The sequence below is a fragment of the Zymoseptoria tritici genome, chromosome 10 (assembly GCF_000219625.1).
Source record: "Zymoseptoria tritici IPO323 chromosome 10, whole genome shotgun sequence".
NCBI classification, from domain to species: domain Eukaryota; kingdom Fungi; phylum Ascomycota; class Dothideomycetes; order Mycosphaerellales; family Mycosphaerellaceae; genus Zymoseptoria; species Zymoseptoria tritici.
In genome coordinates this window covers 179749-192476 of record NC_018209.1, presented here as the reverse complement: position 1 = coordinate 192476, position 12728 = coordinate 179749, and the positions used below count along the sequence as shown (strand labels likewise).

Below are 12728 nucleotides of genomic sequence, written 5' to 3'. Positions count from 1 at the left end.
AGCAGGGCTTTCTTCCACCAAAGACGAAGTAACATCCCCATCGCAACAGTCGACGTTGTTCGATCGAGTCGTTCCTCATTACAACGGACCAAAGGTTTCGGCAGTTGTGCGCGCCGGAGAATTCCTACATCAACAATACCGACGTTCCAACGTTCCAACGCTCACCACAACATCAACAAACCTATATCGATGACGGAGCTCACCACATGGGCAAGAAGAAGCATTGCAATCTCTCCCACACAAGACAACACATATTGTAATGCTCCGTTGTATGCAGAAAGCCTCGAGTTGCAAGCAGCATATCTCATCGGAAAGTCCTCCATGGAAGCTACTATACACGTTCCGGAACAAGCGCATCGCTCCCCCGACGTTACGTGCCAACGCAGCCCACCACTCTTCCCCGACCGCCGCCCATCATCCACCAAGATCTGGCCCGGCTTCTCCAACCGCAGCGGCGATGTGCAAAAGCATTATTTCGGAAGGTACATGGCGACTGTATCCCGTCTTGTCCAGAATTGCGCTCCTCATCAGTCAACATCAACAAATTTACCCTCGCCGTTGCAGAGACGCTGGATCATTGCTCTGGAGGTCCAACGTCTGGCAGTTGGAAAGCACTTCCTGGCTCTACGCGTGGCGAATGTCTGGGTTGGTCATCTCATCTCGGCTTTTTCTCTCTTTGGCTTCTGTTGTTTACATCTCGTTGACCCTTTGTCCGTTCAATGGTAAAAGACGTTGGTGAGGGCGTGGTTGTGTCTCATTTCGTCCATCACGGCGATCGGCTGGAGTTGGTTTGTGGTGCTGCCATGTCATCAATCGTTGCGCCGTTGCGTGGACATTGTCGCTGATCTCGCTCCAGGCTCCGAAATACAGGCTGATGACGATAGGCATGCGAGTGGCCTGGCGATCGTGCGTATCGCTGTGCTTCCGTTTGGCCAGGAAAGTCCACCCATGACCTGGAGGAGACTGTCGGCGGCATCTGCATGCAATCTGCGAATGTCCGCGAAGGATCCGGTACGTCTGTAGGAGTAAGGGTCGCAAGACTTACTGCGACTCTCTCCGCATGTCTGCGTACTGATGAGCTTCGATCGCAAGATCCACTGCGACTTTCTCAGCCTTTCTGCGAGAGTCTGCGAAAGTATAAGCGTGTAGGGTGTCTGGCAGACATTTCTGAGCATGTCTGCGACTCTCGCAGGATGTCTGGGAATGTATGCGACAAGAGCAGAGTGTCGAGCAGACTGCTCCCACTCCACCAACTCCACTCTCTCACTTCGGAAGAGCAAGGTGGCTGCTAGCGATCCATCAATGGCACCACCACGTCACGTCTGGCTGCGCAATATCATCAGACAATCTCTGCTGATCACGATGGCCTGCTGCCGCAAAGCGGTGAATGCGGCCGCAAGCAAGACTTACCACTCATCATCATCGCATCACCCGACACACTCAGATCCACTCCCTCCTCGTTCCTTCCGCAGCATTTCTCATCCACCTCTGTCTGGCTCTCTCATCAAGCAACAACTCCGCTTCACACGAAAATTCTCTCGTGCTATCGTGTCGTCGAAAGAGGTCGGGAATTCGACAGGGCCCTCCCTGCTAGCATCATGCCGAACCCCTGCCATCTGAGCGGAGCCGCTGGACAGGGAGGGCATCCCTTCTTGCGAACGTCTTGGACACTTTTCGTTCGCCCTATGTCATCGGTTTCGTCATCTACCACCATCGTTATCAACAAGACATTTATTTATCCTGCTCCAAGAGCGTGCGTGTCGTCGTGATAAGAATCAGCCTTCCTCCGCGATGAGGGGTGGTAGTGTGCGAACGAGTCATGCTGGCAAAAGCCCAATGTATCCCACGGTCGGTACCCGGTACTTACTTCATCCTACAGTCCGGACTCCGGAGACATATGCACGCCTTGACTCTTCGACTGCGCTGTGTACGAGAGCTACACTCTTGTACGAAAGAGAGTGCCGGTGTCGTGACTCGTGGCTGGCCTTCCTTCGCTTTGCGACAGAACAAGTCTCGGACTCAGGACAAGAGCAAGTGGCCTGACTACTTGAATGCCAACGAGACCATCCCTCCTTCCTTGTCAGCCAGAACAGGCGCTTATATCACACGTGCCGGTGAACGTCATGTATATGGCTATCACGATGAGTGCTGTACGTCGGTCAGTGACCATATTATCCTCAAGGGGACATCACTATATCGCTGCTAACGTGATAGCAGGACGAAACATGCATCCTCGCGACGTCAAGCAACGAAGAACCGACAGTCTTCACATGTCGCTCTCTCAGGATCGACGCGTATGTCTTTATGATCATGATTCATCCAGAAACAAAGCTCATATCCACACCATGCCATGCCGAGGACCGAGAGAGAGAGAAAAGTATACTGGAAATAGCCACGTTGCTGCTGATTTCCCGCCTTTTTCAGAAATGTCAATCGCATTTCTTGGAGCTTGTCTGCCTATCTCTCTTGTGTGAATATGCCAGGGCTCCCGGTCGACTTTTGCATGCAAGCATTCTCTATTGCAGATCGGGGGTGGATATATGGAGGATGTGTCTGCTGAAGATCGGAGCGATTGCGAGTGGATTGATTCAGAATCGATGTCTGTATTGCCGGACTTTTGGGCATCGAGGTTCTTGAGTCGAATACATACTAGAGCTTCTCCGGTTGTCCATGAGCAATGTCGCGTGATCACTCTCACATCCATCAAATGGCTGAGCCGATTTCATGATAAGAAATCGCCCTTCCGTTTGCTCCTCCTCGAAGACTGCCGGACGCCTTCCAACAACTCCGAGCTCGACATCCGCGGTTGAATGATGCACAAGCACATGCAGCATGCAAAGCAACAAGCATGTTCCCTGAAGAAAGATCAGATCTTCCCAACGATCGCGTGCTCTGCAGCGGCTCGCCGGTCGTGCAGCTGTGGGCCGAGCCTTTCCTGTGGGGGCGTCTAAGTTTCGTCGATTTTGTGGAGAACGTTGTAACGGCTGGGCGAAGTGGTGGAGTTTGACTTTCTTTTCGACATCGACCGCAGTTCTAAAAACATCATCATCACCTTCGGAGGCCAGCGCTGATGTAACAGGACGGTATTGATTCTGATCGCCGTGGGGGCGAGACGAGTTCGCTACAAGGCACCTCTTCGATCCCCTCCCTCCAAATCGGGCCATCATGCCGTCGTCCTCCACCTCCTCTCTGTCTCAAACGCCATACCCATGTCGACGGGGCAGTTCCGCCGACGACAGTCATCGAAGCGATCAATCCGTAGTGCAACCAGTACGACCATCGATCAGCGAGACACCGAGCACATAATCAAGCGCATGGGAAGACATCGAGACGGTCACTACCACTCAAGCTGTAGCACCTGATCGATCTGGGCCCATCCAGACCTCGAGACAAAGGGACCTTCAACCTCGTCTCCCCCACACCATTAATCAAAACCAGCCATCATCATCCACGAGGTCAACGTGTACGTGCATCTACACCGGCAATTTCCAAGATCTGAAGTCACACACTACCACGCACTCGCCTCCCATTGTTGCACAACATCAACCCGCCCGCCCTACGCCGCGATCGATCGAAACATCGCACCATCTCACCGGGAGAGATCTCACTCCATGCATGTTCGCTTATAACTCACGATCACTGGCTCCGAGGAGTTAGTTATACACCCATGTCGGGCTGGGGAGCGCTTGTGTGACGGAGAACGTGGAACCGGTGACACGGCGTCACACCTTCTCACTCGCGTCGTGGGCCTCATCAAGATCTGTATTCGAAAGGTATGTCTCGCACTCACCGCCCGACCTGTCCACGCGTTTCATGAATAGCTCGAACTCCTTCGTCCCCACTTGCATGAGACCACATCAATCCCACGAGCCTTCCATAGACTCCATACTGTTTCGTCGAAATTCCCGAGATCGCCATGATCCCGGTCGGCATGTGCTATATAGATCGATAGAGTGGGTGACACCACACGTGTCCGACCCGCTAACGCTCAACTCGGCGAAAGAGCCGATGTCTGCGATCCACTATCGGTGACTGTGGGTGCGTGGGTCTGTCTGCTCAACCTCGTTCGATCGAATTTGGCCTCGTGCGTGAGGGAGATTGTTACATGGTGCAGCGCTCCAGTATTCGCGGAAGATTTGGTTCGAGGGCCTTGGTCGCTGGTGGTGTTCTACGATACGATGTCGCAGCGCTACGATTGACAAGTGGAGAGAACAGGGAAGAAGCGGAGGGACACGGAGCGTAAAGATCGCCATTTCGCCCTGAAGACTGCCTTTGCAGTAAGTAGTGGGTATTGAATATCGACAAGCAAGCCTACGACGCCTTCCGCAAAACGATCACTCCCAAAAATTCAGCCGGTCGTGAAAAACGACATCTCTATCATGTTCAAATACCCTCTCCAAACTCCTGTAGAACGCCTTGAGCATGTCCGTCTTCCTCTCATGCCTTGCTTGGAATTTGATCCAGCCAAATATCCCCTCCCTCACCCGCCACCCATCTCCTCCAAGCCTCATCATAAGCATCCTCCAAATCTCTGACCCAGCGCTTCGTGTCAAACAGTCCACTGCTCCAACGAGCATGAAACAACATCTTTCTCAACTCCACGAGTCGTCCTTGCCCGAAACCTTTGCTTTCCCGAGGATAAGACATGGACTTTCCCAACGCAACGGCTTTGTCTTCGTAGTCCTCTTCGTTGTGTGCAATCAACTCCACCGCAGCCTGGTCGCCCTCTTCGTTCTTCGGCAGAGCACCTCGAAGAATACTAGCCGCCATGCGACTGCACATTTTGTAAGCATACCTCGGCAACGTCAGCAAGGGCGTGCCGCTCCACAACACATCGGCGGCCGTGGTATGAGCATTGCACTCCGCCGTGTCGAGGACCAGGTCACATACGCGCGCTCGCGAGATGTGGAGGTGCTTGGGCGCCACGTCAGTGAAGATGACTCGCGATGCGACTTCCGAACCGGCCCAAAGACGAGCGGTGGCGAGGAGATGGGATTCGCCTAGGTCCGGGAAGCGGAGGAGCCAGAGGATGGAGTTTGGCACACGAGCGAGAATGCGAAGCCATGTGCGGAAAGTGGTGGGATCGATCTGTGCGTGGTCAGTTGACTGCGGCGTGGTTTGCTTGTGCGCTGGCTCATCTCACCTTGTAGAGCTGATTGAAGTTGCCAAAGATGATCGTTTCATCGGACAGTTGTGGGAAGAGCTCTTTCCGCATCTGCCATCTTCGTCTCTGCTCTTCGTCCCACCCCAGGCGTCTGTCATTCGCATCCGGTGCACTCTGCTTGTGATCACAGCAGAAGAATGTGTCGCGGCAGTAGATGATGTTCTCGCCGTACACCCAATCGTCATCATCACCGCCCATGTTCTCGTCAACAAGCTGGTCTTCAAGATCAACGTTCCTGCGCCAAGGTCGGAGCGTGTCTGGCGGAACGGAGGTCTCATCAGCCAACAAATAGTCGCACCACTCTGCGCCCAGTGTTCCCGCAAATCCCATAAAGGACATCTGTATCGGAGCCGGACGAGCTGCGAAGACTTCGTTGCGCGCACCACGTGTATAGCCGTTGAGATTCACCAAAATATGGCAGCCGTCCTGCACAATTTGTTTGACAAGCCTCTCAGCCGACCAAGAACTCGCATCGTGGAAGACCGGAGCCTCGTTTTGGATCTGCTGACGATGTGGTGAGTTGTCGCTGGCTGTGGTCGCATAGCATATAGCCTCCACACGCTTCTGATCATGCAGACCGAACACTGATTGCATCAAGTGCGCGAGGGGATGGTTGTTGAAGTCAGACGACACGTAGCCAACCCTCAAGCAAGGCGCCGGCGGCCTCGGCGGCGGAAAGACTTGTGATGGCAGCCAGGGTGATTTCAAGGTGGCCGTGGATATGCGAAGCGCGTTGCGCTGCGAGATTTGTCGGATCTGCTTGGATGACATCGGACAAGTGAAGGTGTGGAATGGAAGGACGGTCGGTGCGGTGGGTATCGTGAGGGCGCTGGGCAATCGCGGTCGCTTATAATTGGACAATGGACCTTGTCGCTTCTGCACATAAGTGTCTTGATACCTTTGCCAGGAGATGCGTTTCGTTGCGCGTTCGATCAGCCTGACCAATCTTCCGCCTTCCCACTTCTGGCCTGTCCATACGTCGAGAGTCTTCCGTAGCCTTTTGGTTAGCTCTTGCAGATCTACCTTGCTCGCAACATCGGACCCGGTGATTTGTTGCAGGATGTCTTCCAGCACAGGAGGCGACAGTGTTCCAGCGCCCCAATTTTCGCCCTCTTTGAGTTGCTTTTCAACAATGTCCACCACACGCTTCACCCAGCCTGTGCTCGTTGCGCCCGACTGTCGAGCGTCCAGAAGCATGCCGTTGGCGTCAACATGCCAACGATCTCGGCGGCCTCCATCCTCGGCTATGCCACCTCGTGATTGCCAGCTGCAGACAGAGTTCAATGCGTTCGCAAGACCACATACCGCTTCGGCAAAGTCGGGATTGACTTCTACTGCTCTTTTGTAGTAGACGATAGCATCGCTGATTCTGCCTTTGTCTTTGACGGCGTTTGCAAGGTTTGCGAGAGCAATGTCGAACTTCCCGTCACACTTCACCGCACGCTCGTACATATTGATGGCAGCATCGAGCTGTCCAATGTCCTTGAGCAGGCTTCCAAGATTGGTGTAGAGATGTGCATGATTCTGGTCGAGCTGCAATCCGTAGTTATAGTATTGCAGTGCCAGCGCAATGCCACTCCCTGGGACGACACCGGGAATCTCAGCCCTGTGGTTGGCAGCGACCGGCGCCGCAGATTGCTGGACGCTTGCAAGCAGAATGCCAACATTGTTGGCTGTCGAGGGGCTGGGCTGCAGCGATAGCGAAAGGTAGTACAGCGCGAGAATGTCACGCACGCCATGAGCAAGTGGACTGAGCCCGGCTGCCCGACTCGCGTTGGACAAGCCGTCCTGGAAGATCTTGGCCAAGGATAGCAGCGAGTTGCTTGTAGTTGACACAACAGCTTTCCGCGCAAGGCTTTGTGGCCCTCCTAGGACGTGTTGGAGGCCGGGTAGCTCACCAACGTGTGGGAAGCAGAGTTTGGACGTCTGCAACGCCTGCTCGGGAGAGAGGAGAACGGGGTCTGTGGATAGAGTTGGCGTTCGCTGCTGTGTATGTTGCAGGCGGGACGCCGGTGACACCACGGTGAGAATATTCTTGATCAGCCCTTGTATCCCTTCGAAACGTCGCCCGGCCGCGATCAGCACGGCGTCCTCAAAGGCGGTCGCGGCACCAGGATTGTCTCCGAGTCCGTACAGCATGTTCCCTTTGGCATGTATCAACGCCAGAATTCGTCCGTTGTCGCAGCCGGGAATTGCGAAGCCACTCGACCCAAACCCTGGCTCATTGCTGTCACGGTGGTCCAGTACATGCCCGTCTCCATCCACATCAAAGTCATGAACACCTTTGTCAGACAGCTCAGAAATGCACGGTGAACGGCTTGCCGTCGATGAAGAGCATTCGCTCTGTTTTTCGGCTGCTTTGAGGAGATCCGAATTTCTCCTTTGTCGCAGCGAGCGCTCCACGTACTCGATGACCTTGATTGCGTCTTTGCTCCTCTGATCGTGACACAACAATCCCACCAGATGTTCAACAGCCTCGAAATGATTAGGAGCAGATTTGACGACTTTCATCCAATTCTGCTCCGCCTCCTTCCTTTGGCCCAGAGCGAGCAGCGTGGCGGCTAGATTGGAGGTTGCCTCGAGATGTTTCGGATCCCTCTCCAGCACCTTGTCGTACCATTTCAGTGCTTTCTCGTAATGACCTAGTCCATATGCCAGGCAGCCTCCCAAATGCATTCCATCAATCCATTGCCAGTCTGTACGCGAGCAAAGAGCTGTCATCTGAGTCAACGCGGTTGCGGCGCGAACAGGCGGAGAGTCATCGACTGGTAGCGGCGGGAGCATCGTGGAGATGGAGGTTCCAATTGGCTGTCGGAAAGCTCGACTGTCTTCGCCCAGAGATGGATATCCGTGTACCGGATTCGAGGACTGGTCGTGGGACGATCGCCGATGTGAGCCATCGTCTCGCATGTATGAGGAGGAAGTCCACAAGGATGAGGAACGTGGTCTGTTAGTATGATCGTCCTGATTGTAGGAGCTCGGCGCGGTATCGGCTCTGTGTAAGCTCGTTGGGCGGAGGGTATCTCTCTTCACGTCGGCACGTTCTGTCCTCGTCTTGCCGATCTGCAGGGAAGAGCCAGAGGGAGATGGTTGCGGAGGTTTAGGGTAGAAGCTGGGTCGCTGCGCGACGTGCTGCTGTCCCTGTGCCTGCCGACTCTGCTGCTGTTGACGTCTGGTGTGATGTATGTATGCAAGTAGTTCTCGATATTGCTGAAGGGCCCAGGAAAAGGTTCTCTCACGCTGTTGTCCGTTGGGGGAGGCCGAGCCATACTCGAGATCAATGCTCGAATGTTGCTGTCGAAGGTCCGCACCGTACGAGTGTTCGAGCATTCGTGCACTGGATGTTGTGCCGTATCGATGGTCGCCAGGCAGAGCATAGCCTAGGGTGGGGTTGCTCGCTGCAGGACGACCTGGCTTCTGTACTGATGGGATAGCTGTGAATGATGGTGCAAAGTGGCCGAGGTGAGATGTCGTCTGGGGTATGGGAATGGGAATGTTCTGTGCCCATAGACTGCCCTGAGGAGGAGGTAGCTGCGGGAGGAGCTGCTGGCCAGTAAAGTTGGGAACGTGCTGGTGATAAAATCGAGGGTCGCGAATGGCAGCTGGTCTGTAGGGAACAAAGGTCCCATCATGCCAGTATGGACCGTAAGGACCTGAGCCTTGGCCACCTGATGCTGTTGGCCCAAGATACTGGAAAGAGGGCTGCCTCACGCTTGGCACAGTCTGACCATAGTACTGTTGAATACCGTAATGTTGCGCCGGCATTTGGCTCAACACAGAGTCCGCTGGAAATGCGTTCATTGGCTGTCCATAGGGATCGTTCTGCCAATCAGTCCCATGTTGACCATCCCAGGGTGTGAGGCCAACGTTCTGTCGTTGTTGGTACTGATGCTCGAGAAACGTGCGCTTGCCATTGTATGCGTGAGAAGGGTCGAGTCGTGGTGTGATGCCATTGCTCAAAGGAACAGCTTGGTGCTTCAACGGAGGGAATGGATGATCAGTGGAGACGTCAAATCCGGCATTGAGCGTGCCGTTGGGAGTTTTTCGACGGAGCGTGGTCTCTGCCCGGTGTGCTACAGTTCCACTATCTGTAGCACTTCTGACGGTATTGGCCCTGTGAATGGGCAATGCGTACTGCTGCGTGAGGTACGGCATGGATTCGTCCGGGTATCCCAAAGCAGAGCTCGTGGGCTTGCCAGACAAGAACGCACTCGAAGAATGTCTGTTAGGAGGCGTAACATCGACGCTCATTGTGACGCAAGTGTGCAGATCCGCCGTCGATTGCTTGCGAGTAAAAAGCGATCCAGACACAGGTCTCACCAGATTGGAGAGGTGCCTATACCTTTGCGACCGCGATTCGTACCGACCACGCTGGACATCTCGCGGACTCTTGAACCTCTTTCCTCTGGATCATCTGCCAGGCTATGGTTCCTTACAACCTTTCGTATGACAGCCTGCTGAACAATTGTCCGCACAGCGCCGTTGGCGCAGTCCTGCAAAATGTCCCGAAGCTTTGCTGCAGTACACGAGTTCCAGCAGTAGCTAGCCGTCTCAAACACACGGAGCGTGGTCTGGCAGCGGGTGTCCGTAGCCGAAGCAATACCCAAAAAGCTGTACCAAACAGGCAAACAGTTGTACTGGCTGACGAAGTGTCGAGGTGCAGTAGAGCAGTATCTTGCCGTGGGGGATGTGCAGGATTGAGGTGGCACGGACGGGAAAGCAGTGTACTACACGCAGGTCGCCGTCGTGTTATCGCAGAGATCGGAGGTCGGGCTGCTCGAGGACGGCAGCGTACAGAGCAATCACGCAGATGTGCGATGCGATGTGTATGTTTCGAGACGGATTGAGGTCTTTTCCGTGGGATCCTCTTATCCGCAGCTCACAGCTCTGCAGCTCCCGCTGCTTTCGATCCTGCTCTTTCAGACTTTCAGGACATCGATCCGTGCGCAAGTCGGTCGGCAGAGTCAACGTCGTCGTTCAGTATGGAGGTCGCGGCGGTCGAATTCCAGCTCGATCGAAGCTCCCCACGCACGCAAAGCAATCCGCTGGCATTCTGTCAAGAGGAGGGAAGATGTCGTGGACGAAGCAAAGACAAGAGTCAGACAGTGATTTGCAGGTCGCGACGTGCGGATTGCAGCTCCTCCGACATGGGCTGCGGGCCGTCTGCGACTGTACCGCCCAAGCACGTTTGTTCGGCGCATACAAAACTGGGGTCCAAACCTCTGATTCGCGGAAGTGTCACCACTTTCAAGCCACCGCCCACGGGAAGCAAGGACGAAGGATTCCGCTCCGCCCTGGTCTTCTGCACCACCACCGTCCACCGCCTCAAGACATCCAATCGACCCATCACCGCTGCCAGAACGATATCCAGGGCCCATGTCTAGCACGATCGCTGACCGCTTTACGTGTACGCGGCTCTTCCTATTCACACCGCCGCCGTCAGCTTTCTGACATATTCCTCTACCTCCCACGGCACGCATCATGCATCAGCCCATACACCTCCGGCACGGCTCTGCACGTTGATTCGTGTTCCGCATGACACTTGGCAGGCAACTAGCCTTGGTACGCAGCTTTAAGCGGTCCTCGCAAACAGTCTGTTGCAGTGTGGCTTGCATCCTGTGCCACTTCGGAACTGGACACCGACATCTCACGAGTGGCTATGCGTTGCATCACGATTCACGACCATCTCCAGTTGGGATCTCACTGGCATTGTTGCGTGAACGATGGATACAACCTGGCTGCCACCGTCGTCGACGCAAGCGGGACGAGTATGCTCATCAAGACCTCAATTCGCATTTGAGTGTTGATGTCAGTCTATGCGGCTGTCTGAAAGTCCGCGCATCTCAGGCTCACTGATGCATAGTCGCTCCCGAGGTACGTCGCCTTCGCTTTACGAAGACCGAAGTGTGAGTACTATGTCTGCACTCGTGGTAGGTGCGACTGGCTTGATTCCGTCCTCAACGTCACCCTCTCAGATCTTGTGTGCCGGACGCCTGCATATATGTGGCTTTTCAGGCAGACAGGTGCATCCCAATGTTTCGACGGACAGCGGGTGGATGGATGAGCAGGTGATGACATCGTCGATAGACCTGTAAGGTATGCCATCCGCTTGAAAGAGTGCATTCGCAAAGACTGTGCGCGCTCCACCTCGTCGCTGTATCCTTTTCGCTTTCCGCCAACCCTAACCCTAAGATATTCTATATTTCTCGTTCTTTGGACTTCGTCGAGAATTCCAGAGGAAGACTGAGCAGTCGCTCCCATAGAGCAATGTCATTTCAGTGACATCCTCTCCCATTACTACACGTGTTTACAGGCTGGACTTTACAGTTCCATGCATCTCGGCAATTCTGGCTTCGCTTTCACCAACACTCTTGTCCCAAATTCTTCCCCGAGCATCGTAAATCTTTTCAAGACTTGTTTCTCGATCTTCTGCGATCAGTGCAGCCAGCCTCATACCATCCTCAATTGCTACATTGGCACCTGTTCCATGTTAGCACGGCGCTGTTCCAAGACTTCACCTTTTACTCTCGAGTAACTCACCTTCTCCGCCCAATATGGGCTCAGCATGTACCGCATCTCCCAGGAGCACTACGCCGCCCTTTGCCGCTTCGCGAAGTTGTCCAACATCCAGATGTAGTGATCGCATGAGCCAGTTCAAGAGCCTGTCCTTTCGCACTGCATCGGCGTCGAAGATCGATCGAAATGGCTCCTCCAGCTTCCCAGCCAAACCCTCAAGCTCAACAAACAGTTCCTCTGGCAATTCCCGCGCACCAGTCTTCGGTCGTTCGGGGCGATAGAGTTTGTCATCGCCCTTGTTCGATCTCGGAGGCCGTGAATACGTGTAGCTCAAACTGACCTCCTTCTCATCCCGATCACTGATCGAAATCTGAAGCAGAGCATCTCCAACCCTTTGCTCAAGCGTATTTCCGTCTCCCATCGCCGCGGCAAACGTCTTCTCGAATTCTTCTGGACTTATTCTTCGCTTGCCATTATACGTCGCAAACGGCAGAATCTTCAATTCCACACCTTTCACCACCGCCTCTCTGACTCTCGAATGCGGTCCATCGGCTCCCACAACAATTTTGGAAGTCTGCTTCTCCCCACCCTTCAGTCCAACCGTCACTCCCTCTGGGCCTCCAAATTTGACATCCTCCACCTCGCTCTCCCACCTCACATCCAGCCCTTCAGCAAGCAACCCCTCAAACCGACCTCGATTCGCACGAAAATCTCCCTCTCCCGAATCGTGCCTCGAGATCCTCCCGGTCCCACCAACCGGAGAGTCAACCGCGACTTTTCGTCGGAAGTTCGTTTCGTCTAGGCCGAGGACTTTGAGCAATGGTCGGTATGTTTGAGCGTGTAGAGTGATGCCATAGTTGTTGCGATGAGGTGAGTTTTTGGCCTTCTCGAGGAGGATCGCTGGGATACCGCGATGGTGGAGGCAGCGGCCGAGAACGAGACCTGCGGTTCCGGCGCCGATTATGATGATTTTGGGTTGGGACATTTTTGTCCTTGCTGGCTGAGCAGCGGAGATGTGGGATTGTGGGAATGAAGTATAAGTTTTCTG

At 54.4% G+C, this 12728-nt stretch overlaps 2 protein-coding genes across 2 annotated transcripts; both read right to left on the bottom strand.

Moving 5' to 3' along the window:
* Positions 1-4437: 4437 nt before the first annotated feature.
* MYCGRDRAFT_101342 (uncharacterized protein) lies at positions 4438-9415 on the bottom strand (the record flags this gene model as incomplete). Its single annotated transcript, XM_003848714.1, has 4 exons — positions 4438-5088; positions 5144-7992; positions 8206-8458; positions 8588-9415. 4 exons carry the CDS (start codon positions 9413-9415, stop codon positions 4438-4440), a joined length of 4581 nt encoding a protein of 1526 aa, XP_003848762.1.
* Positions 9416-11471: 2056 nt separating this feature from the next.
* Positions 11472-12665, bottom strand: MYCGRDRAFT_49121 (uncharacterized protein; the record flags this gene model as incomplete). Its single annotated transcript, XM_003848713.1, has 2 exons — positions 11472-11644; positions 11705-12665. 2 exons carry the CDS (start codon positions 12663-12665, stop codon positions 11472-11474), a joined length of 1134 nt encoding a protein of 377 aa, XP_003848761.1.
* Positions 12666-12728: the final 63 nt, after the last annotated feature.